Consider the following 26,555-nt stretch of genomic DNA (forward strand, 5'->3'; position numbering starts at 1 on the left):
GGAAGATATTGACGGAGGAATAAGGATAATGCAGGAAGATTATGAAAATCATGTTGTGACTACAGGGTACTCAGTTTGTGGAGTTTGCACATTATCCCCATGTGTGCGTGGGTTTCCTCTCACAGTCCAAAGATGTGCAGGTTCGATGTAGAGAGGGTGCTGGGTGCCTGGAATGCATTGCCAGTGGAGGTGGTAGAGGCAGGCACAATAGCATCATTTAAGATATATCTAGACAGATACATGAATGGGCAGGGAACAGAGGGATATAGATCCTGAGGAAATAGGCGACAGGTTTACATAGAGGACCTGGATCAGCACAGGCTTGGAGGGCCAAAGGGCCTGTTCCTGGGCTGTAATGTTCTTTGTTCTTTGATCTTCTAGATGGATTGGCCATGCTCAATTGTTCATAGTGTCCAGGGATGTGCAGGCTAGGTGGATTAGCCATGGGAACTGCAGGGTTACAGAGATTGGGCAAAGATCTGGGTCTGGCTGGGCTGCTCTTCAGAGGGTTGGTGGAGACTCGATGGGCCGGATGGTCTGTTTCACCACGGTAGGGATTCTATGAAATCAATGAAATTTCACTGAACTGAAGTGAAATATAATCCCTCACCTTCAGAAATATCACTGCATATTTTTGTACCAATTGTTTTTCTAACTCTGTGTGTTTCTCTTGAAGAGGTTATTTTAAATTCTCTTGAATTTCATAAAGACTTTCCTCCACTGGTTAGAATATGTTTTCCTCTTGTTCCCTGAGATCTCAGAGTAAACTCTGCTCTTCCTCACTGAGAAACTTGGTGCATTTTAGTGAACTCAGATTTGGTGTGGGTCTGTAGAGTGATCTTCTGTTCCTGTAAATGAAAAGTTACAAATGTTTTTTCGGCAATGAAAGTAACCCAAAAAAACTGATCAAACTTTGAGAATCAGAGCAGGGAGAGTTTTTCTGAATTTGAGAAATCTTCTCTTTCAGCTGCCACTCCCTTTCTAGAACAGCCGATTCCTTTGCTGTGAGGGAATCCCACAGGAAGATTTCACCCGATCCCGGAAAAAACCATCAGAAAATAAAAGAAGCGATAGACCATTAAACCGTGATGAAATAATCAGAGGATGGAATCTGTTTCCTTTTACCTTGTAGATTCCAACAGCTTCTTTAATTGAGATAAAGTTGTGAGATTTGTGTTCCTGGGAATCTCTACAAATCAGACAGATCAATTTCTTGTCATAAGATCATAGAAACCCTAAAGCATGGAAGCAGACCCTACAGCCAATCAAGTCCACCCCGTTCTTCTGAAGAGCAACCCAGACCCATCCACCTGGTCTATCTCTGTAACCCTAATGGCTAATCCATCTAACCTGCACATCTCTGGTCACGATGGGAAATTTAGCATGGCCAGCTAACCTAACCCACACATCCTTTGAACACCCAGAGGAAACCCAGACAGACTTGGGGAAAACATGCAAACTCCACATCGAGACTCACCCAAGGCTAGAATCAGAACCCAGGTCCCTGGTGCTGTGAGGCAGCAGTGCTAACCATTGAGCCACAGTGCTGCCCCAGTTTCACAAAACAGATTCAGCACTTCCTTAAAAATCCAAAAGAATTGCGGATGCTGGAAATCCAAAACAAAAATAGAAATTATCGTAAAGGCTCAGCAGGTCAAGCAGCAACTAGGAAAAGAAATCAGTGTCAACATTTCAGGTTCAGTGATCCTTCTTCTGAACTCAAGAAAGGTGACTGGATGTGAAACATCAACTCTGATTTCTCTCCACAGAAGCTGCCAGACCTGCTGAGCTTTTACAGCAGTTTCTGTTTTTTTTCAGTTCTTCCTGATGTTCCTCACAGTGAAGTTTAGTTTCGTTCTCTTGCTGTTCCACACAGAAGTTTCAAGCTTTTTTTGGCCAGATCCATTAAAGCCAGATTTATCCTGAGATTACTTTCTGGAAACTCATGTTTACGTTCCGGGCAGGGGTCTGTTTTCTTTCCCCAGTTCTGGGTAATACAACCACCCTCTCCTTCCTGAAAACCCGTGAGCATCTGAGAATGAAGACCGAGTAGCAGCATTCTCATCAGAATAAGAATCATCTCGGCCAATCCTGTGAACTGAGACCACTTGAACCACTTTCCCAATTTCTCTCTGAATCTAACACACGTTTTGAAACATTTCTGTATCAGTTGTGTGTCTGTGTTTATATGTGTGCGTCTATGTGTTGTGTGTGAGGTTTATGAGGGTGTATTATTTAGTGATGTTTGATTGCAATGCCTCACAATTGTCGACATGCAGTTGGAGTCTATTTAATTGTAATAATCAGTATATTTTGTTAGTTAGAGAAACCTGGTCCACATTTTCAGTCAACATGGGTGTGAGAGTCAGGAAATTTGAGGAACCTGTATATATTTAAGATCGTTAAATTTTATGATGACTCTGGGAATGTCATATTTTGATTTCCAGCATACCACCATGGTGAGGCAGAACAAGGTTGGGGGCTGTTGGATTATTAAATAGATTAGATTAGATTATTTACAATGTGGAAACAGGCCCTTCGGCCCAACAAGTCCACATCGACCCTCCGAAGAGTAACCCACCCAGACCAATTCCCCTATATTTACCCCTTCACCTAACACTACGGGTAATTTACCAATTCACCTAAACTGCACATTTTTGGACTGTGGGAGGAAACCGGAGCACCCAGAGGAAACCCACGCAGACACAGGGAGAATGTGTAAACTCCACAGAGACAGTTGCCTGAGGTGGGAATTGTACTCGTGTCTCTGGCGCTGTGAGGCTGCAGTGCTAACCATGTACCACTATGCCGCCCACAATTGGAGATTCAGGTGAGGCATTTGGCAAGAATGCAGATGAAGAAAAACATAGGTTCTCTACTGCAGTCAGGACATGGCACAGAAAATGATAAAGGATTGCCTGGAAGTGGCAGAGTTATTCCTATCTTTAGTGAGCTTTCAAGGACCATGTTGATTGACTTGATGGATAAAGGGAAGGTCGTTTGCCAGAGGGAGCTGGGACAAACCGAAAAAGGATTGGAGGATAGGTGGGAAAGAACAATGCTGTGATTGGAAGATTGGTCAGAGACAGCGAGGCTATGATTGGAGGATCTGTATGAGAGCACTGCCATTGGTGAATCAGCCAGGGGAGAGAGCTTACGATTGGAGGATCAGTCAGAGGGAGTGAGACTGTGAATGGACAGTCAGAGAGCATGACCAAGAAAGTTCCAGAATGACAATAACCAAGGGCCAGTCCCAGGATCAGGTCAAGATGGTTTTGGGGCCAGAGTGAATCTAAGTGCTGGACACCCCTCGTGTTAAAGGTGAATGAACTTGGTGGATGAGGAACTGAAGCCATGGGATGGAAGGCAGTTTGAGTGAAGGTGTAAGGTAGCTAATACAGAAACAGATCCTGCATTTTGTGTTTGTGGTTTTGCCCTCAGTCCCCAGCAGCAGGGGCGAGGACTGCAGTGTCAATTTGGACTGATCTTTGTACAGCTCATCATCCCCATCTTCTGGCTGAAACTGGCACTACACTTGAATCTCCAGCGACAAAACAGGTCTTTCGAGAATCAGTAACTTCTGTTCCATGCAGCATGGTAGAAAAGTGACATTAAAAATCAAGATTTCCAAACTGCCCGATTCACTGAAAATAACTATTTGTGTATTTCCTGTTACTTATGATGTAAGAAACTTAAAATACCAGAGGAATTTTTTCATTTCCTCAAACACAAAACATGTTTTATTTACAGTCTGATTAGGATTTTACAAAATATAATCAGGAAATTCAAATTCACATTGGGAACCAGCCTGTTGTCAATGGCACTTTTTAAACCCCAATCCCTGACCTCTGGCCCTTCCCAGGGTCAGGTTATTTTGATGTTAGGGATGAAAAGATTCCAAGACCCTGCGCTTTTGCCAGATCCAGATAGGAATCGGAGCAGATTCTCAGAAAATGGTTTTCATCCCAAGTCCAGAAGAAAGGATAAAGTTTCCCAGTGAATTTATTCCCAGTGAAGGTGTGGAGATGGGACTTGGTGTCTGCGTTGTAAAATGAAACTGTCCCAGATTCATAACTGAGATAAACTCCCACCTTCCTGGGGATCTGATTGAAACGGAGAGGAGTTCGAGGGGAGCAGTTCATATAAAGCTGATTCCCATCCTGCCCAAGGGTCCAGAACCCAGTTTGCGGGATCAAGCTAATCCGTCTCTTCGTCTCCACAGATTCTAAGACTACTCCCAGAATCCAGTCCTGATTCCCTCCCACCTCCACCTCCCAGTAATGTCTCCCCGATGTGAATCCCTCTGATCCCAGGGCACAGGGACGGTCTGTAAACCTCTTCTCGGTGTCAGGGAGTCTCCTCCGGGTCCCGGTCCGTCTCAAAATCTTCAGATCCTCAGACACTTCGAGCCAGGGACTCACTGTTTCCTCATCCAGGATCACAGAGACTAGGAGATAAAAACAGAAGTGCAGACAGTCCATGGATATAAGAGAGAGAGAGGAAGAGAGAGAGTGAGAGAGAGAGAGAGAGAGAGAGAGGGGGTGGGGGAGAGAGAGAGAGAGAGAGAGACAGAGAGGGGGGTGGAGAGAGAGAGAGAGAGACAGGGGGGGAGAGAGAGAGAGAAAGAGAGAGAGAGAAAGAGAGAGAGAGAGACAGAGACAGAGACAGAGACAGAGAGAGAGAGAAAGAAAGTGTGTGTGTGTGTGTACATACATACACCTCTGCATGGAGAGGAATGTCTGTAGGGTTATGTATATGGTTGGGGGATGTATTTGTGGGGATCTTACATGCATGTGGGAGGATGGCCTTGTGTTTGTGGGGGAAATGTGTGCATGGAGGAGATACTTGAATGGTAGTCAAGGGGATGTCTGTGTATGGGTGGATGTGCATGAGTCAGTGGGTGGATGTGTGGCGGTCGAGAAATCGATGTGTGTGTGGAGATGTGAGGATGGGAGGAATCTGAGTACATGTGTGAGCAAGGTGGGGAGATGTGTGGGGTAGAGGCATGTTTGAGGGTGTTATATATGTGTGGGGGAAGAGAACATGTGTCTGTGAGAAATGTGTATCGCCTCTTTACGTATATAAAAAAGGAATAGAGAAGCCAAAGTCAACTCAGGCCACTTCGAGAATGAAGATGAGGAAATAATAACATTGAATCAAGAAATGGCAGGGGCTTGAATATAACTTGCAATCAGTCTTCACTAATAGTATCCCAAAATTGCAAATTATGTAGGGGAAAAACAAGGAGAGAAAAAAAATTCATCAACTATCACTCGACAAAAAAGTGCTCGGAGACAATTGGGGCTAAAGTCTGATAAATCCCCTCACTGTGGTGAGTTGCATATTCAAATACAGATACACAATCCTTTATCCAAAATCCTTGGGGCCAGTTGCTTTTCAAAATTTGGAATTTTTCAGATTTCGGAATAAATGACATTTTCACAGTGAAATGAAAACACTATTACCTAACAGCAGATGCAGGTGTGAATAGTACGGGCGCTGAGACATAATTCACGCCTGCCAGTGCTGGGCCACGTCACCACGTCACATCAGAGTGAGGTGGTTCGACTGGGTGTGGAGATGGGTCACCTGTTCACTCGCCAAAATGACGCTCCACACTTCATGACAAAAATTCAGATTTTGGAATTTCAGATAGAGGATTGTGCGCCTGTATTAAAGGGGGTAACTACAAAATTGATGCATTGTGCATAATCATCCAGGTATCCTAGATTCTGGAAAAGTCCCAGATGATTGGAAACTGATACTGTAACAATTTAAAAAGGAAGGTGGGATAAAAGAGGTAATTATATGCCAATTGGGTCAGCATCTGTTTTTGGGAAAATGTTAAAGTCTATTATAGAGATGTAACAGGAAAGTGTACATAAAATGATCAAAAATCATGCCTAACAAATTTACTAGAATTTTTAAAAGAAGTAATATGCAACAAAGATAAAGGGAATACAGTGGATGTAACATTATTTTGATATTCAGATGGCATTTGATAAGATGCCATACATTAGGCTACTTAATAAGAGACCATGTATTGGAGGTGATATATTAACATGGATTGATGATTAGCTAACTAATAGAAGACAGGGAGTTGTGATTGTGGGGGCATTTTCAGGATTGCAACCTGGAACAGGGTTCCACAGGGATCATCGCTGGGTCACATTTATTAACTGTATGTATTAATGACTTGGATGAGGAAAGTGAATGGACTAAAGCCAAGTCTAAGGATGACAACTGAACAGGTGGGAAGGAAAGTGATGAGTGTAGTGACTGTATTGAGGTTAGTCAGGTGACCCTCATCGACTGTGAGTTCTCTGATTGGGGATTTAAGTCTGGTCCAATCGGGGAGCCCTGGCTGAGAGATAACAACAGGAGTATTAGATATTCTGATGCTCTGAGGGAACTGTCTCAGTGTCAAGGACATTCCATGTGCAAATAAAGGGTGACTTGCTCACGGGATACTAGTCTCTGTGGAGTTATTTCAGTGGCAACGAGAGTAAAACATGCTCCTGAAGAAATTCACTCACCAGAATTGTCTTTGAATTGGGGTAAGCATGTCTAGCATCATGTCAATATTTGGGAAGCTTAACTATTTGATTCTGCCATCAAAGACTGGGTGCAGTATGGGGAAAGAAATTTTTTACACGCAGATGACATTGGAGAAGATGAAAAGCAATGAGAAATTTCCCTGATAGCTTGTGGACCTGCAGTTTTTTCTGTAATTCGGAGCTTAACTTTCCCTGAAACACTCGATAATAAAACCTTTCAAGAGTTGACAGATTTGCCACCTGGAAGTTTCCTCCAATTTTGAGAAGATACTGTTTTTACTCGGCTATTCAAGAAGCGGGGAGTCCTTATCAGGATTTTTGACAAGATTAAGACTAGTAGAGGCATGTGACTTTGGTTTAACTCTGAAGAAGCTGCTCAGAGCAGATTTAGTGTGTGGGATTAATAATGTAACCATACAAAAGTGCCTAATAGCTGAAGCACAACTCTCCCCAGTCCGACTAAGCTTGGGAACACCATTGCAGTGAAGGCAATTGCCGAGCCTCACTCAGGACATATTCTCAACAGAGGGTCCTTCGGTCAGCCCAAGGCAAAATCCAAAAACAAAACCAAGCCTCAGTTCAAATTCTCTTCATGATTCAGGCTGGCAAACCATTGTAGTTGCTGCTCATACGCGGACTCTCGACAGCAAAAGAGTCCAACTAAACCTAAATTGCATAAGAGAATATATCGCCCGGTATCCAGGAGATTGCCCACTTTGGATAGTCCACCTGCATCTGGTTTGGAACAGTCAAATTGCTTAGCAACAAACAAATCGGAACCAATCAAAATAAATGACTGGTTACATGGTCACCTGGTTGTTATTGAGGTTGATAAGGATGGAACAATTTCAATGATCGCAAAACCAGTTTTATTAACAAACTTCACCTTGGACTTAATTTTGCACGAGACATCAACTCGATCTTTATATCGGGGAACCTTTCCAGATTAAGGGGACAATTTTGGTTCGAGGGTCCTGTGAGAAGCAGCTGGTTCAGTTCCCACTGACTGTAGTAAAAGAGTCAGGCCCAAGCTGGGTGGGGTAGAATTGGTTGAGAAAGATTCACGGAGACTGGCTCAACATTTCTCGATTAGTAAATGGCAGCCTGAATGAAGTCCTAATGTCGAGCTGGACGTTTTTAAGGAAGGTTTAGGGACTACCAAAGGACACAGGGCCACCTTGCATGTTGACCAGGAAGCAATTCTGCAAGGGTCACTCAGAGCCATTTGCTTTATGGGCAAACATAGATGGAGAAATCAGAAAGCTGGAAAGTGAAGGAGCTACCAAACCAGTCCAGTTTGCGGAATGGACAGCACCGGTCGGACTGATTGTGAAGCCCAATGGGTCGGTTTGCCTTTGTGGGGATTTGAAACAAACAACAAACCGCGGTTCACAGCTGGATAAATCCCCAATTCCTCACACAGAGGATTTATACACAAAGCTGGAGGGGAGGTGGGCTGTCCTTCACAAAACCAGACATGAGTCATGCATTCCTGCAATTGTAGCTCAAAATGGTTCCCAGAAATATGCTACAATTAATACCCATAACAATTTCCCAGAACACGAGTCTGCCATTTGAGGTATCATCAGCCTGTGTAATTTTTCTATGGACAACAGAGAACAATTTACAAGGTCTACCTCAGGTCGCCATTTATTTAGATGATGTGCGAACAACAGGGAAGACCAATAAGGAGCACTGAGAGAACTTGGACACAGTCCTTGAATGTTTCTCCCAGGTGGGCGTATCCCTTAGAAGGGAAAATGTGTGTTTCGAGCTCCCTAAGTGACCTACTTGAGCTACAGAGACGAGAAGACTGGGTTACACCGACTGGAAGATAAAGTGAGGGCGATCAAAAGTGCCCTTGCTCCCATGTCTGTACCTGAACTGAGGGCTTTCCTTGGGCTGGTGAATTATTATGGAAAGTTCATCCATAATCTGGCCTCCATCCTGGCACTTTTGCATCAACTCCAAAAAAAGGATTTGCCTTGGAAATGTTTGCATCGCGAAGCCATTGTTGTTTCTTCACTTCCCTGAAAGCTATCACCCTCAAAGGTGAAAGGCACACAATCATCTCAACTGAGATCTGGTATTGTTAGTGATATTTCCCCGGATGGTCTCGGGGTAGGTTTAGCTCATGGTTGGCCCAATGGAGAGGAACACCCAATAGTGTATGCATCCAGGACTTCGGCTAATGCAGAGCGTAAATAAGCCCAGATATGAGAAGGAAGGTTCGATGGCCATATTTGGACTCAAGAAGTTCCAGCAATACCTTTCTGGACTTGGATTTGTAATCATAATGGATCACAGAACCCTGCGAGGTCTACTTAAAGAGGACAAGGCAATGCAGCCCATACCTTCAGGCTGAATTCAGCAGTGGGCTCTAATATTACGTCCATACAATTACAAGTTGAAACACTGTCTGGGAGGCCAGGTAGCAAATGTGGATGCATTGAGCTGCTTCCCACTGGCAGATATACATCCAGTGGTACTGCCACTGCATGAGTCCAAAATGGTTTCAAATTTCCAGTCACAGCTGACAATATCAGACGTTGGACGCAGAAAGATCTGTTCCTGGCAAAACTGGAACAGCTGGTGGTGATGGGGGAAACCAAAGGGCCATCATACCCAGCACTAAAACCTTTCTGTATCCGGAGAGATCAGATCACAGGAGAAAATGGCATATTATTATGGGAAGCAAGAGTAAATATCATGAGTGAAGGTTGTCACCAAATCCTGGCTGAACTTTACTAGGCTCTTCCAGGGCTTTACAATATGAAAATGTTGGCGAGACTTTTTGTGTCTGGTGGCCAGTATTGGATGCATTGATGGGCCAGTGCCCAGAGTGCCAACAAGGACACAACATTCTTGGGAATGACCAGGTAAACCACGGACTCAGTTATATGTCAATTATACAGGTCCTTTCATGGGGTCAATGTTCTTGGTCATTGTGGACACCCACTTAAAGTAGTTGGATGCATATAGCGTTCATTCGTCAAACGCGATGATAGCAAAACTGCGCATGTCTTTTGCGACACAGGGACTTCCGTAAGTGTTGGTCACAGATAATGGGCCATCATTCCCTGGCAGGGACAGTGAGGACTTGCTAAAGTCAAAGAGCATTCAACATATAAGAACAGCTCCATACCATCCATCATCCAATGGTCTGGCAAAAAGAGCAGTCCAAACTTTGAAAGCGAGCTTAAAGAAACAACCTGCAGCCTAACCAGATACCAAACTGTCCCAGTTTCTATTTGATAAGAGGATCATGCCTCATGCAGCTACAGAAATAGCACCAGCAGAGTTGCTGATGGAGTGAAGACCCGGCACCAGGTTAAACCTGATCTTCCTGGACCTGGATGGAGGCGGGGGAGGGTAAAACAGCATCAGGAATACCAGTGACAGACAAAGACTCCATGAAATGACAGAGACACTTCACTTTGGGGAACAAAGTTTGGTGCAGGAAATGACCCTGAATGATCCTGAGTGGTCAACGTGAGGTCAGGTCCACTGATGTATAAAGTTTGGGGAGGTGCAACAGTCCTGAACAAGCATGTGGACCACATGAAAGCTGCAAACTCACAAACAGGGCAGAAGCAAAATGCGCCCGGCTCCTGGGAACAGTCAGAAAGGCTGGCAGGGCCTATGGGCTCTCCCTCAGCACTAAGGGTTGAAGAGACCTCAGAATCAAAGATGGACATTGCGGACATTGCCACCTGAAGAAGAGAATGAATTCCTTCCGAGAAGGTTGGGGTACAAGAGGAGAGAGCTGCTGTACGTTACACGTTGCCCTTATCCAAGGCAGAATCGGAGGAATCTGAGCCGGTGTCAAAAACACTTCAGACAGAGCTGCAAGGGAAAGAACTGGCCTGTGTCCTCAGGCTCAGAGGGAGAGGGATGTAGTGATTGTGACGAGCTCGGCCAGGTTGATATGAAAAGCAATGAGTTCCCTGATTGGGGTTGTTAATCTGATTGGGGTTGTTAATTAGTCAGACACAGCTGCAATACTGTGAACATATTTTACAATATATGGACCCCTGGAGGTGGTGGTCACAGATAATGGGCAGCAGGGACTTCAAATATTTCCTATCGTCAAATGGCTTTTGAAAGGATAAGTATTTTGGCATTGGAGGCCTACAGAGAAGTTTCACTGGGTTGATATCGGGCATGGAAGGGCTATGATATGAGGAGAGGTTGAGTAAATTGATCCTGTACTCATTGGAATATAGAAAATGAGAAGTTGCCGTTATTGAAATCTACCTGATTCTGAGAAGACTTGACCGGGTAGAAGTGGAAGGACATCATTCCACCTCTTGGACATCCTCGGACCACAGGGTATAATCTCAGAGTAAACAGTTACACATTTAAGAACAAGATAAGGAGGAATTTCTTCTTTCTGAGAATTGTGAATCTGGGGAATTCTTTACTGCAGAAGGCTGTTGAGGTTGGGTTATTAGTGAACTCCCACAGAAATGTCCTGGAGTGGAGATGATTGATCTTGAACAATCACAATCATCTTCCTCTGTGCTTGGTATGACTCTAACCAGTGGAGAGATTTCCCCCGATTCCTATTGACTCAGTTTTGCTGAAGTTTCTTAATGCTTCTTTATGTTACACCAAGTTACAAGCTATATTGATGTCAAAGACAGTCTGAGCCATTATTATCCAGCTTTCTTTTTAACTAAGTGCTTAATTATATATCTATGGTATTTGTAAACATAACAATCCAAATAACAGAATATAAATACAGAACAAAGAGACTTAGCTGAGCTTTACCAGGTTTAATAGCTCCCACCATTTCTCTCCACACTGGAAATGGTAAAACGATGTTCAAGCTTTCAGTGGACAGGACACCATCTGTTAGTAACAGTGCATTACCAGTGTCATGGCTCATCCTGTAAATATTAAAAAGATTATCATAAGTTCATTGAAAACCTTTCTGAGCAATTTCACCAACTTGCACTGAGTTTCAGTAAAGTGCATGTCCTACCTCATCTTCCCAGATACTTCCTCCTGAAATAAACAAAGCACAAATCTGAGTTGACAGAGACTGACTGACTTTATCAAGAAAGTAGTAATTACACTCACATTGCTCCAAGCTGCTGTCTCTGATTGCTGCAGTTCTGGAACAGAATAAGAATGGCACACAAAACATACTGAAGCACTGGAGGAAGTAAAGTAAAAATTAAGGAATTGCAAAGGGTGCCAGTAAACATTAACCGACTTCACTCAAGAAAAGAGAAGATCTGACTTAGATGTTAAAAATTATGAAGGGATTGATCTGTTTGATTCAGTGAAGATGTTTCCACCTCAAAGGAACCAGAAAATCTGTGTTCAAATACATAATCCTGTTAGAGCAGCCCATGATTGAGAGCAGCACTAAATGGCCAGTGGTTGCCCATGACAAAAGCAGCAGAACATGGTTTACAGTAGCTCTAGAGAACTTGGTAAAATATTTTGCTAAATATGTCTGCATGAGTTATAACAACAGTAGCTCTGTGAACCCAAGATAACAGAATTGAGATGACACAGCAGGCCTCACAGTTATCTGAAGATGCAGCTGCAGTTGCTTACACAGGAGACATCGATAAGAGCATTTCACATCAGAAACCTACATTTAATTTGTAAATCTGTTACAAATGTAGATTTTAGTCAAGATTCTTCAAATAATGATAGGCATAGATTCTGAATTAGTTATAGATTTACACACTTATATAAAGAAAATCCCACTTCCAGCATGTGCAAAGAAGTTGTTATAATTATAGTTACAAGATAGAAGTGCTGTGTTTGATTGACATTCCAAGGTTGGGTGAGAAAGAAACTGCTCACAATCCTTAGCTAAAGAATTCTAACATTAGGTATGACCATAGAACTTTATTGGAACTGATGTAACAAATTTTATAACAATTCATAAAAATTAGCATCCTTTATATCACCAATAGCAAGATTAGTCGGAAAAATGAATTGCATGACAGAATTCAAGAGGACCTTCGTGATAAATTATTGGCAATGAATGGAGCTGGCAAGTGACTGAGAAGGAGTATGGCTAACAAGATTGAACATAGCATCCACTATGAAAAGCCCCAAGAAGGGACATAAGAGAATCTGGGAAGCTTCATGAGAACATAGAGGCCTGTGGGTTGACCACGCGCCTGTCCATCTCAGGCCACGCAGTCACAGTATTTCTGAAATTGGAAGTGTATGTAATTAATTAATTAATTATGATTGGTTTGTAATTGCTAAAGGCAGGCTGAAAATGTGTATAGAAATGTATGTCTTTCCTTTATTCATTGAAGAACTCTGGATTTTCAGACAGTCTCTTGCCACCTGTGAAATTTCAATGAACTCTTTGATACGAGAAGTATTGAATGATTTATTTGGTCATTCTGCCCCAACAATCTAAATCACAAATAAATTGAATGGGGAGTTCATGAGAAATGTCTTTATTGAGAGAGTGAAGAGGGAAGTGAAACAAAATAGTGTAAAATAAAAGACAAGAACACCTCAATAGTATCAGGGATAGCAAGGAAATAAAGAGCTAAAGCAGAATAGTCCATAGTGTGGAAAGTTACTCACAGAGAACTGCATCCCACATGGGATAGGTGTCTGAGGGAAATGAAAAACACAAACGATGCCTTTTCCCCTTTAAAATATTGACTGCTAATAAAACAAACGCAAACTCGAACTCTCTAGGTTGTTGCAATACAGTGCAATTTGACACATAGAATTCCCAAAGAAAACAGGTGTCTCCACACAGTTTCAGGTCATAACACAAAACCATGTCAGTACTAGCCAATGAACCTGAGGCAAAGGAACTGAACACTGGCAAAGTTAATTCTCAGGTCCAATTCCTGAAGAGTCAGGTTTGCACCATCTGACCAATCAGGACATGAAATACTATTTAGCGACACCTAATTGGAAAGTCAGGTATTTAACTATGAGGAAATTGTGTTTAATTTTTAAAACATTTTATGTTTAATTTGGATAAGTGCAAGGTATGCCATTTCGATAAAACAAACAAAGCCAGGATTTATACAATTAAAGGTCGGGCCTTGAGCAGTGTTGTAAAACAATGACACCTCGGTTTTCAAATTCATAATTCTTTTGAAGTTTTCCTCACGTGTATACAGGGTGGTTAAGAAGCCATTTAGAATGTTTGCCTTCATTGTTCAGTCCTTTAAGTATCTGAGTTGGAACATTATGTTGAGGTTGTACAGGACATTGGTGAGGCCTCTTCTGGAGTACTGTGTCCAATTCTGGTCTCCATGATGTAGAAAGGATATTGTGAAGCTAGAGAGTTCGGAAGAGATTTACCAGGATGTTGACAGGAATGGAGGGTTTGAATTGGAAAGAGATGCTGGATCGGCTGGAGTTTCTTTCACTGGAAGTCGAGATGTGACCTGAGAGGTTTATAAAATAATCAGGGGTACAGACAAAGTCAATGGCAGGTGTCTTTTCCCTTGGGAAGAGGATGTCAAAATTAGGGGGAATATTTTTATGGTGAGAGGTGAAACTTAAAAAAAAACTATATGAAGCAACTTCTTTCACACAAAGAGTAGTTTGTGTGTTGAGTGAACTTACAAAGGAAGTGTGAATGTGGGTACAGTTACAACATTTAAAAGACATTTAGACAAGTACATTAATCAGAAATGTTTGGAGAGATATGGGCCAAGGGCAGGCAGGTGGGACTAGTTTAGTTTGGGATTATGGACAGCCTGGACTGGTTGGACCGAAGGGTCTGTTTCCATGCTGTGTGACTGTGTGTTTCCACTGTTTTCAGGGAGCATACATTGAGTATCAAATATTTTTACCTCACTTAACTCTCGTAAGGCTGCATTTTACTGAAAGGATGCACAGCCATGTTGAGGTTTAGTTAGCAGTTAGAACCTGTCAAATGTACCCAGCCCAGTGATAAGTAGATTGTCTACCCAGGATGAGGTATGTAACTGTGCTTTGTGTATAAACATCCAGACTATTTGTAATGTGCTCCTCAGGGATACAATGGCCTGCCTGTAGGACAGGGGTGGTGGATACCTGCCTTAGCAGCCTGAACCAGGAAAAGGCCTTTGACAGGACATCACACACTGACATGTGGGACTTGCTCTCCAAAATGGGCTTTGGGAGGGAATCTGCAATTGAATCTGACTGCTCTACACCAACATCCTTAGTGCAGTCTCAATTAATGGGTGGGAATGAGACAGCTTCCCGATCAGATCCAGAGTCAGGCAGGGCTGCCTACTCTCTCCTGCCTTGTTTGTGCGTTGTATATAGCCCTTTGCCGAGTCCATCAGGAAGGACGTCAGCCTGAGATGGGGTGACTATTCCAGGCAGCGGAGGCCTACAAGGGAAAGCCCCCCTGTACATGGATGATGTCACTGTTTTCTGCTCAGATCTGCTGTCACGTGCACAGACTCATAAGCATCAACGACCAGTTTGAACTGGCCTCAGCAGCCAAGGTAAATCAAGGCAAGAGCAAGGTCATGTACTTTGGGAACTGGGCTGACCAATCCTTCATGCCTTTCACCATCAGGACAGATTACCTGAAGGTGCTGGGAATATGCTCAGAGGAGCTGGGGCATGCACAAAAACTTGAGAGGAGAGTATTGCCAAGGTAAGACAGAAACTGGTCCTTTGGGAGCAGCATTTCCTCTCCATTGCAGGTTAAAAATCTGGTTATTAGGTGTGAGATACTCTCACTGTTGTATGAGGGGCAGGTCGGGCCCATTCCCAGAACCTGCATTGCTGCAATTACCCGAGTCATCTTCCACTTCATCTGGAGGTCAAAGCTGGGCATGTCACAGGAACACCATGTACAAACCTCTGGATAATGGGGGGAAGAATATACCCAAGATCACCCTCATCCTGATGGCCACCTTTGTGTGTGGCTGCATCAAGCTGCACCAAACACCAAGTCTCACTATGTACTGAGGTTCTACCTGTCCCTGGTGGTGGGAAGGGTGGGACTGGCCTTGTATTAGCAGAGCGCTCCAAGTAGTTGGACCGTTCCATATCACCTGTCCTCCAGGTAGGAATTTACAAACAAAAACACCTTTAACCACAATTGATCAGCACAGATCATCCCCAAGAGCCTGCAGGAAATGAGTGGGTGGGTCTTGTCGGCTTGTTCCTTGAGCAGATTGTCAAAGGCATTGCCAGAACTTCTTAACAAGCACCAGGACGTTGCTTGGTTGCTGGTGAGAAGGGTACTACCTGTGAGATCTTTCATATATACCCAGAGTCTCTCCAACTGCACACGTTGCCCTTGAAGTGGCTGTGGAAGATAGAGACTGTCACACATCTCCTGCTGGAATGTGCCTTTACAAAGAAAGTCGAGAGAAAGATGCAGTGGCGTTGGTCAAGTTTCATCCGCAGTAGCTCAGTGACGCGTGACTCTGTGTTGTACGGTCTGTTCCCTGGGACAAACATCGACTGTACTCAGAGGACCATCAACTCAGTGAAAGATGCTCTTTGGTCTGATCGAAACCTGTCGGTCTTCCAGGGCGAGGAGTTGACCTCAACTGAGTGTTACAGACTGGCACATTCCAAGGTCCAGGACCACGTGTTGAGAGATGGACTAAAGCCTAGGGCAGCTGCTGCAAGGCGCAGTGGGTAAAGACCATCACCTAAAATCTTTCTGCTGAAGTTAGATGGAGGTGCACTCAGTTATCAGACCCTCCCAGTGCCTCAAATGTTTGTAAATATTGTCTTGTACAAGTAAGAAAAGCACTGGGTTTGTTTGTTCTCCCAGATACAATTATAACATTTAAAAGATATCTGGGTCGGTATATGAATAGGAAGGAAGGGTTTAGAGGGACATGGACCAAATGCAAGAAATTGAGACAAAATAATTTCGAATATCTGTTCAGTATGGACAAGTTGGACTGAAGGGTCTATTTCCATGCTATATCTCTCTGAATCTGACTCTATATGTAAAGACTATACAGAATCGAACAGCTCTAATAATATTGTATGGATATACAGACTTTTATGAATAAACAATATTTTTGAAATACACCAACTTGTAATTTGAACGGTTTTCCGTATGGATGTGAATAAATAACTTGCATCTTGGGCTGGAGCTGTGAATTGTCGACTGCTTTTTTAATTTAGCCTTTTAATCGTGAGGAGAATTTCAATAGTGAGACCCACAATCATCAATGAGATTGAGGAAAATGTATGAAACAGGAGAGTGGACAAACACATGAGGGAAAGAGGAGCAGAAAGGGATATTGGAGGAATGACGGAGGATGGGAGCAAGTTTATGAGGATTACATTCTGAGTTTACTTTCCGTGAACTAAAATTAAATATAATCCCTCACCTGCAGAAATATCACTCCGTCTTTTTGTTCCAACTGTTTTTCCAACTTTGAGAGTTTCTCCTGAAGAGAATTTCAATTCTTTTGAATTTTGCCAAGATTTTGCTGCATTGTTCTGAGAATGTTTTCCTCTTGTTCCCTGAGATCTCGGAGTAAACGCTGCTCTTTCTCAGTGAGAAACTGGTGTATTTTAGTGAACTCGGATTTGATGCAGCTCTGTAGATTTTGGGATTGCACCTAAAAGAGCAAATATAGAGACAATCTGCTTCTGCAGTAAAACACAACAAAGGAGGGAATCAAATTTGGAAGCTCAGCTCAGGGAAATTTTACCCGAATTTGGGAAATCTTCTGTTTCTGCTGCCGCTCCATTTCTATAGCCGCCGATTTCTTCCCTGTGAGAGATTCCAAGGAAGATTTCACCCGATCCTGGGATTGGGAGAGAAAATCAGAAAATAAAAGTATTAGATCATGAAAATGTGATGAAATAATCAGAAGATGGAATCGGTTTCCTTTTACCTTGTAGATTCCAACCGCTTCTTCAATCAGGATGAAGCGGTGCTCCCTGTGTTCCCGGGAAACTACACAATTCACACAAATCAATTTCTCATCAGTTTCACAAAAAAACCTTCAGTTCTTCCTGATGTTCCTCACAGTGACATTTACTTCCCTTCTCTTGCGGATTCCGACTTAACTTTCGAACTTTTTCAGATAGATTCGCTAAGGCCCGATTTACCCTGAGGTTTCTGTCTACATTCCGGGCAGGAGATTCTCTCCTGCTTTTCCCAACTCTGGGTGATACAGGAGCGGCAGAAGTTGTGTCCACAATCCAGTGAAACCGGATCGGTGAAGAAATCCAGACAAATGGGACAGATTACCTCCTCGGTCAAACTCAGGAAATGCTGTTTGAAATCCATGCTGTTTGGTATTCCTGATGAAGGGCTTTTGCCCGAAACGTCGATTTTCCTGCTCCTTGGATGCTGCCTGAACTGCTGTGCTCTTCCAGCACCACTCTAATCCAGAATCTGGTTTCCAGCATCTGCAGTCATTGTTTTGACCTGTTTGATATCCATGTCCACCCTCAGCACTTCCTGATTCCATCTATTTTCAGTTTCAGTTTCCCTGCGCCGCAGAACACATTCAGCTCAGTCACTCCCTCAGGGAGGTCAGTGCAATCCTCAAGGAATTCTTGTTATTGGCTGCTCTCGGCCCCGCCCACTCTGAGAGGCGGAGACAGCCCCCAGAGCAGAATGAGGAATAAACAGCGTTAGAGCAGCGACAGGGAATCCCTGAAGCCGGGAGGTGAGAGGGAAGGTCGGTTGGGAGTGGGGTAGGTGGGTGGAGAGAGGATGGGAGGGGGTGGGGGTTTTGTCCTGGGAGTGACTGGCAGCCTGCTGCACTCCTTCATATCCTTCAGTCCCAAAGCAGTCCCAGACACGGATGGTCAAGTTGTGTTTGACTCTGGGGGAAACACAAGCTGAAACTTATTGTCCAGCGCCTCCTCACCTCTCCCTTACAATCCACCAGGATCCTCTCAATCCTCACTTTGGGAGTCACTGCACAGAACTGAAGAGCCTCATCCCTGGTCCCATTCTGGGAAATCTCCCCTTGCACCATCCCTTCAGCCTTGACATCCTTCCGAAAGGGCAGGCCCAGAATTGGCTGCAGCTTGGGCAGGAGACGAGTGGGAATCCTGTTGGTGTCGTTTCCACCATTTCTCCAGGCTCGCAGCTGGTTCAGTCCAGGGAATTTCACCCCCCCATCCCCTGGGAGATTCAACCCCAAGGGTTTCCATCAAACCGGACACACGGCAGCAATTCTCCCTCAGATTGTATCTCCCTCTCCCAGAGGGGGCAGGGGGAGTGCTTAAGGGGACATGAGTTCTCCATGAGACCCAGTCTCTTTCACTTCAATGGGCACCACATTCTCACCTCGCCATCCAATTGTATTGGTAAGGTCCTCGGGAGTGTTGCTGAACAAAGAGACCTTGGAATGCAGGTTCATAGCTCCTTGAAAGCAGAGTTGCAAGTAGATAGGATAGTGAAGAAGGTGTTTAGTATGCTTTCCTTTATTGGTCAGAGTATTGAGTACAGGAGTTGGGAGGTCATGTTGCAGCTGTACAGGACATTGGTTAAGCCATTGTTCGAATATTGCATGCAGTTCTGGTCTCCTTCCTATTGGAAAGATGTTGTGAAACTTGAAAGGGATCAGAAAAGATTTACAAGGATGTTGCCAGGGGTTGGAGGATCTGAGCTACAGGGAGAGGCTGAACAGGCTGGAGCTGTTTTGCCTGGAGCGTCGGAGGCTGAGGGGTGACCTTATAGAGGTTTACAACATTATGAGGGGCATGGATAGGATAAATAGGCAAAGTCTTTTCCCTGGGGTTGGGGAGTCCAGAACTAGAGGGCATAGGTTTAGGGCGAGAGAGGAAAGATATAAAAGAGACCTAAGGGGCAACTTTTTCACACAGAGGGTAGTACGTGTATGGAATGAGCTGCCAGAGGATGTGGTGGAGGCTGGTACAATTGCAACCTTTAAGAGGCATTTGGATGGTTATGTGAATAGGAAGGGTTTGGAGGGATATGGGTCGGTTGCTGGCAGGTGGGACTAGATTGGGCTGGGATATCTGCTTGGCGTGGACAGGTTGGACCGAAGGGTCTGTTTCCATGCTGTACATCTCTATGACTGTATGTATTCCCAGTCTGAAAGAGGATCCAGTGTCAACAGCAAGGACTTATCAAAGGCTCTGATGACACAAAGCTGGGTGGCAGGGTGAAATGTGAGGAGGATGTTAGGAGAATACAGGGTGACCTGGACAGGCTAGGTGAGTGGACAGAGGCATGGCAGATGCAGTTTAATGTGGATAAATGTGTGGTTATCCACTTTGGTGGCAAGAACAGGAAGGCAGATTACTACCTAAATGGAGTCAAGTTACGTAAAGGGGCAGTACAACGAGATCTGGGTGTTCTTGAATATCAGTTAATGAAAGCAAGCATGCAGGTACAGCAGGTTGTGAAGAAAGCTAATAGCATGCTGGCCTTCATAACAAGAGGAATTGAGTATAGAAGGAAAGAGGTCCTTCTGCAGCTGTACAGGGCTCTGGTGAGACCGCACCTGGAATATTGTGCACAGTTTTGGTCTCCAAATTTGAGGAAAGACATTCTGGCTATTGAGGGACTGCAGCGTAGGTTCACGAGGTCAATTCCCAGAATGGCGAGACTATCTTACGCTGAAAGATTGGAGCAACTGGGCTTCTATACGCTTGAGTTTAGAAGGCTGAGAGGGATCTGATTGAGACGTTGCCGGTGACATGTGACAGTGAGGCAAGGAATAGGGAGAGAGTGCAGTTGAACACGTGGCTGCAATGATGGTGCAGGAGGGAGGACTTCAGGTATTTGGACAATTGGACTGCATTCTGGGGAAGGTGGGACCTGTACAAGCAGGACGGGTTGCACCTGAACCAGAAGGGCACCAATATCCTGGGAGGTAGGTTTGCTTGCACTCTTCGGGGGGTTTAAACTAATTTTGCAGGGGAATGGGATCCGGACTTGTAGTCCAGCAAGTAGATTAGCTGATTTTCAGGATGTCCAAGAACATTGGGAGGCTGTGGAGAAGGTAGCACTGACAGGGAATACTTGCGGACACAGAGATGGGTTCAAGTGTGTATACTTCAATGCAAGGAGTATCAGAAATAAGGTGGGTAAACTTAAGGCATGGATCGGTACTTGGGACTACGATGTTGTGGCCATCACAGAAACGTGGATTGAAGAGGGACAGGAATGGTTGTTGGAGGTTCCTGGTTACAGATGTTTCAGTAAGATTAGGGAGGGTGGTAAAAAAGGAGGGGGGGTGGCGTTGCTAATTAGAAATGGTATAACGGCTGTAGAAAGGCAGTTTGAGGGGGATTTGCCTTTGGAGGTAGTATGGGCTGAAGTCAGAAATAGGAAAGGAGCAGTCACCTTGTTGGGTGTTTACTATAGGCCCCCCAATAGCAACAGAGATGTGGAGAAACAGATTGGGAAACTGATTTTGGAAAGGTGCAGAAGCCACAGGGTCATAGTCATGGGTGATTTCAACTTCCCAAATATTGATTGGAAGCTCTTTAGATCAAGTAGATTGGACGGGGCGGTGTGTGTGCAATGTGTCCAGGAAGCTTTTCTAACTCAGTATGTAGATTGTCCAACCAGAGGGGAGGCCATATTGGATTTGGTACTTGGTAACGAACCGGGACAAGTGATGGGCTTGTTAGTGGGTGAGCATTTTGGTGATGGTGACCACAATTCTGTGACTTTCACCTTGGTTATGGAGAGAGATAGGTGCGTGCAACAGGGTAGGTTTTACAATTGGGGGAAGGGTAAATACAATGCTACAATACAGGATCTAAGGAGCACAAGTTGGGAGCATAGGCTGTCAAGGAAGGATGTCGTTGAAATGTGGAACTTTTTCAAGGAACAGATACGATGTGTCCTTGATATGTATGTACCTGTCAGGCAGGAAAGAGATGGTCGTGTGAGGGAACCTTGGCTGACGAGGGAGGTTGAATGTCTTGTAAGGAGGAAGAAGGAGGCTTACATAAGGTTGAGGAAACAAGGTTCAGACACAGCGTTGGAGGGATCCAGGATAGCCAGGAGGGAGCTGAAGAAAGGGATTAGGAGAACTAAGAGAGGGCATGAAAACTCTTTGGTGGGTAGGATCAAGGATAACCCAAGGCCTTTTATGCGTATGTGAGAAACATGAGAATGACGAGAACGAAGGTAGGTCCGATCAAGGATAGTAGTAGGAGACTGTGTATTGAGTCAGGAGAGATAGGAGAGGTCTTGAATGAGTACTTTTCTTCAATATTTACAAACAAGAGGGACCGTATTGTTGAAGAGGAGCGTATGAAACGGACGGGTAAGCTAGAGGAGATACTTGTTAGGAAGGAAGATGTGTTGGGCATTTTGAAAAACTTGAGGATAGACAAGTCTCCCTGGCCTGATGGGACATATCCTAGGATCATGTGGGAAACAAAAGAGGAAATTGCGGAGCCGTTGGCAATGATCTTTTCATCTTCACTGTCAATGGGCGCGGTACCGGGGACTGGAGAGTTGTGAATGTTGTGCCCCTGTTCAAAAAAGGGAATAGGGATAACCCCGGGAATTACAGGCCACTTAGTCTTACTTCGGTGGTCGGCAAAGTAATGGAAAGGGTACTGAGGAATAGGATTTATGAGTATCTGGAAAGACACTGCTTGATTAGGGACAGCCAGCACGGATTTGTGAGGGGTAGGTCTTGCCTTACAAGTCTTTTTGAACTCTTTGAGGAGGTGACCAAGCATGTGGATGAGAGTAGAGCAGTGGATGTCGTGTACACGGATTTTAGTAAGGCATTTGATAAGGTTCCCCATGGTAGGCTTATGCGGAAAGTCAGGAGGCATGGGATAGTCTGAAATTTGGCCAGTTGGATAGAGCTGAAAATGTGTTGCTGGAAAAGCGCAGCAGGTCAGGCAGCATCCAAGGAACAGGAGAATCGATGTTTCGGGCATAAGGCAAATTCTCCTGTTCCTTGGATGCTGCCTGACCTGCTGCGCTTTTCCAGCAACACATTTTCAGCTCTGATCTCCAGCATCAGCAGTCCTCACTTTCTCCTCCAGTTGGATAGAGAACTGGCTAACCGGTCGAATTCAGAGAGTGGTGGTAGATGGTAAATATTCAGCCTGGAGCCCAGTTACAAGTGGAGTTCCGCAGGAATCAGTTCTGGGTCCTCTGCTGTTTGTAATTTTTACTAATGACTTGGAAGAGGGAGTCGAAGGGTGGGTCAGTAAATTCGCAGATGATACGAAGATTGGTGGAGTTGTGGATATTGAGGAGGGCAGTTGTCGGTTGCAAAGGGACTTAGATATGATGCAGATCTGGGCTTAAGAGTGGCAGATGGAGTTCAACCCTGTCAAATGTGAGGTTGTCCATTTTGGAAGAACAAATAAGAATGCGGAATACAGGGTTAACGGTAGGGTTCTTAGTAAGGTGGAAGAGCAGAGGGATCTTGGGGTCTATGTTCATAGCTCTTTGAAAGTTGCCACTCAGGTGGATAGAGCTTGTAAGAAGGCCTCTGGTGTTCATTAGCAGAGGGATTGAATTCAAGAGTCGTGAGGTGATGTTGCAACTGTACAGGACCTTGGTAAGGCCACATTTGGAGTACTGTGTGCACTTCTGGTCGCCTCACCTTAGGAAAGATGTGCAAGCTTTGGAGAGGGTGCAGAGGAGATTTACCAGGATGTTGCCTGGAATGGAGAATAGGTCATACGAGGATAGGTTGAGAGTGCTAAGCCTTTTCTCATTGGAACGGCGAAGGATGAGGGGTGACTTGATAGAGGTTTATAAGATGATCAGGGGAATAGATAGAGTAGACAGTCAGAGACTTCTTCCCCGGGTACAACAAGAGTGTTACAAGGGGACATATATTTAAGGTGAAGGGTGGAAGGTAAAGGGGGAGTTGTCAGGGGTAGGTTCTTTACCCAGAGAGTGGTGAGGGCTGTGGGATTGGCAGAGTCAGAATCATTGGTGACCTTTAAACGGCAATTGGATAGGTACATGGATAAGTGCTTAAGCTAGAACAAATGATCGGCACAACATCGTGGGCCGAAGGGTCTGTTCTGTACTGTATTGTTCTATGTTCTATGTTCTATAAGATTATTAAAGAATTGGACACTCTGGAGGCAGGAAGCATGTTTGTGCTGATGGGTGCGTCCCAAATCAGAGTACACAGTTTAAAAATAAGGGGTAGGCCATTTGGAACAGAATAGAAGAGAAACGTCTTCACCCAGAGAGTGGTGAGTGGATGGAATGCTCTGTCCCAGAAAACCGATGAGGCCAAGTCTCTGGATAGAGCTCTTAAGGATAGTGGAATAAAGGGTTATGGGGATAAGACAGGAATGATCAGCCATGATCATAATGAATGGTGGTGCTGGCTCAAAGGGCAGAATTGCCTACTCCTGCACCTATTGTCTATTGATCACCCAGGATCTCCTCAATGTACCATAGAGCCAGCATCAGAGCACAGAGCCCAGGGGTGCCATTCAGCCCAGGACTGCCATTCAGCACAGCAGCCTTTCCCAGTCATGGGCTCAATTCCCAAGAGGTTAGTGCTGTTGGCTCTGCTCCCACTGGGCAGGCCCCTCGGGAAACATTGCAGCAAACCAGGAGCCCGTGGTGGCAGCTGGCTGTGCTCCAGCCCCAAAACTAATCCTCCTCATCGGAGTCCTATCGCGTCGGGACCAGAACATGTGTATCTCCCTGGAGTGAAATTCAATCCAGTTCTTGGGGCTGGAAGGAGAAGTCCACATCCTAGCCCATTCCTTTCCGAAAACATGTTTTTTGTCACCTGTTCATGAGTCCATATTTTCCACTCACCTTGTGCAACGTTTCAGAAATAGCTCACCATTCCTGCAGCACACTGCCCAGACACGGGACAAGCTTTTCCTGACCTCGAGATGAAGAGAACAACAGATTTCTTCTGATTTCTGTTCCGAGTTCATTCCTGAGCCTCCCGTCAATTCCTCAGGGCCGTCTCCTCCTCCCAGACACTTTCTCCTGAAATCCCATTGGTCTCCTCACACATGAGATTCCCGAGGCCCAGAAGTTGCAGTTAAATGTTGTATGGACATGATGGGGAGTGAGCTGCAGCAAAGTGTAGTCCTCATTGATGAGCCCCTCAGGTCTGTCTGTCCTCAGGCAGGGAGGCTTGCTCAGCACGGCCAGGGCTTTAGTAAATCACACGCTTGTTTCAGGAATATGTTCCCCTCTTCATCTTTCTCCTCATGAGCCATCTTGAACGTCCAGGGGTGTTGAGCTGTCACCCAGTGACCATGCTGGGGGTGACTGACTCTCTGCGGCTGAACTTTGTCCAACTCCCTCCCAGCAGCTGCTGGATGTGTCTGGGGAAGTAATCCTCTGAAACCATCCCTGCAGCTCGGAGAGAGGCCGTTCCTCAGATCGCCCAGAGTGTGTCTGCTGTCAGGATGGTCTTCCTTTAATGGGGACCCTGAATGGAACGTTAAACTGGTTTCATCTGGTGGGAATGAGTTGCCAAAAATGAAGAGGAAACCAAGTGTTAGTTTGTGAGAAATGTCTTTCCCCAGAGATTGGTGAGAATGTGGGGCTCACAGACGCAAAGTGTCATTGAGAGGAATTTCTGGAGAAATGGAGGATGTTGATGGGATTTAATGAGCAGAGGCTAGAAAACTGAAAGATCAACAATGATGTAATGGACTGAATGGCCTGTCAGTAACACAGAATAATCTGTCAGCGAACTCCCTCACCTCAGTTGCTCTGTGCCAGTTGCTGTCTCCCCATCACTGTTGTGTCTGAGAGCAGCTCCCTCAGTCCAGGCTGGGGGCCCTCCCTACTTTGCATGGCTCAGTATCACAGCAGATGGTGCATTGACCCACTGAGCAATCAGGGCCACACATGAGGAGCTCAAAAACCAAATCAAGGCGCAGGAACTGATCCAATCAGCACAGAGAGAGGGAGAGGGAGACCCTGATCATCTCCTCTCTCACCAGAAATAAGCAACACTGGAACCTCGATCATGCTTTAAAACTGGGAGTCCCTGTTGATCTGGAAATGGGGAGATAACTGGGTTTCCTAGACTTAGTCTGGCACTGAGGTCTTGATCCTTTCGTTAAAATGAGCTGAAAAATGTGTTGCTGGAAAAGCGCAGCAGGTCAGGCAGCATCCAAGGAGCAGGAGAATCGACGTTTCGGCCATAAGCCCTTCTTCCTTTTTCCAGCAACACATTTTTCAGCTCTGATCTCCAGCATCTGCAGTCCTCACTTTTTCCTTGCGTTAAAATGTCAAGATGTATCAAATGCTAAAATGTCGTGGATTCAGAGACAGGAGAATGGGAAAGCAGCTGAAAATGTGCCTGAAGGGACAGGATAAGCTGAATGGAGCAGAATCACAGTGCAGTCACAGCTCATTGGGGATAACATAGGCTTAAAGGTGGAAGGTAATTTAATATTTTGAGTATATCCGTCATGCTGTAATGGAAGATCTGTCTTTGTTGTTTAATAAGTCTGCTGTTTCACCTTGTGTAATAATGTAACTAGTTGTGAGGTGAACCAATGTGCTGAGCTTCAAGCCTGGAGATCGGTCGATGGAGTTCCAATCGAATTCAGACTAAAGATATCATTGCTGAACAAAACAGGGACACACACAGAGAAATGTCAGGGCCTGTCACCAAAGAGAGGACCTCCCTTGCCCACAGCAACAGGACTAGAGCCTGTCACCTTTGGGATGTGTGAATGGCCCCTTCGTGCCCTCCTATGATCCAGCAATCACCCCCATTGCTGGCCTGTGTCTGGAGACTGCCCACTGCTGGGAGGAACATGTGATCACACGGAGGTGGTCCTGCATCTCCAGGGAGCATTGATGACCCACTCAGATGGCCTGGGTGAAGACATTGCTTTATCTGTCAAGGGAGCAGGGTCAGGAAGAGTATAAACTCCATTCTAGAGGTTATTGGTACGGTCACACCTTCCTTTAATCACTTTAGCACTTCAATCAAATATTCTCTCCACCTTCTCCTCTGGAAGGTGGACAACCCAGCTTCTCCAATCTTTCCATGTTACTGAGGTCCCTCACCCCTGGAAACATTTTCAAACTTCTCTGCTCTGTCTCAAAGATTTCACATCCTTCTGAAGGTCTGGTGA

The 26,555-nt window shown here is 44.9% G+C and overlaps 1 protein-coding gene across 2 annotated transcripts; it reads right to left on the reverse strand.

Moving 5' to 3' along the window:
* Window positions 1-3,838: 3,838 nt before the first annotated feature.
* Window positions 3,839-22,303, reverse strand: LOC140455263 (butyrophilin subfamily 3 member A1-like). 2 transcript variants are annotated; one of them, XM_072549998.1, is made up of 6 exons: window positions 17,387-22,303; window positions 17,201-17,296; window positions 16,874-17,107; window positions 11,545-11,567; window positions 11,331-11,449; window positions 3,839-4,447 (listed from the first exon to the last, which is right to left on the reverse strand). In XM_072549998.1, exons 4-6 carry the CDS (start codon window positions 11,547-11,549, stop codon window positions 3,870-3,872), a joined length of 702 nt encoding a protein of 233 aa, XP_072406099.1. In that variant the 5' UTR covers window positions 11,550-11,567; window positions 16,874-17,107; window positions 17,201-17,296; window positions 17,387-22,303; the 3' UTR covers window positions 3,839-3,869. The 2 variants fall into 2 exon arrangements, with proteins under 2 accessions (XP_072406099.1, XP_072406100.1); XM_072549999.1 differs by lacking the exons at window positions 3,839-4,447; window positions 11,331-11,449 and having other exon boundaries at window positions 11,550-11,677; window positions 17,746-22,300.
* Window positions 22,304-26,555: the final 4,252 nt, after the last annotated feature.

The sequence above is a fragment of the Chiloscyllium punctatum genome, chromosome 30 (assembly GCF_047496795.1).
Source record: "Chiloscyllium punctatum isolate Juve2018m chromosome 30, sChiPun1.3, whole genome shotgun sequence".
NCBI classification, from domain to species: domain Eukaryota; kingdom Metazoa; phylum Chordata; class Chondrichthyes; order Orectolobiformes; family Hemiscylliidae; genus Chiloscyllium; species Chiloscyllium punctatum.

Coding starts and splice junctions, on each gene's coding strand:
- LOC140455263 (XM_072549998.1), bottom strand. Junction 4,448..11,330: donor GGTGGGAGCTATTAAACCTG/GTAAAGCTCAGC, acceptor TTTATCTCCTAG/TCTCTGTGATCCTGGATGAG.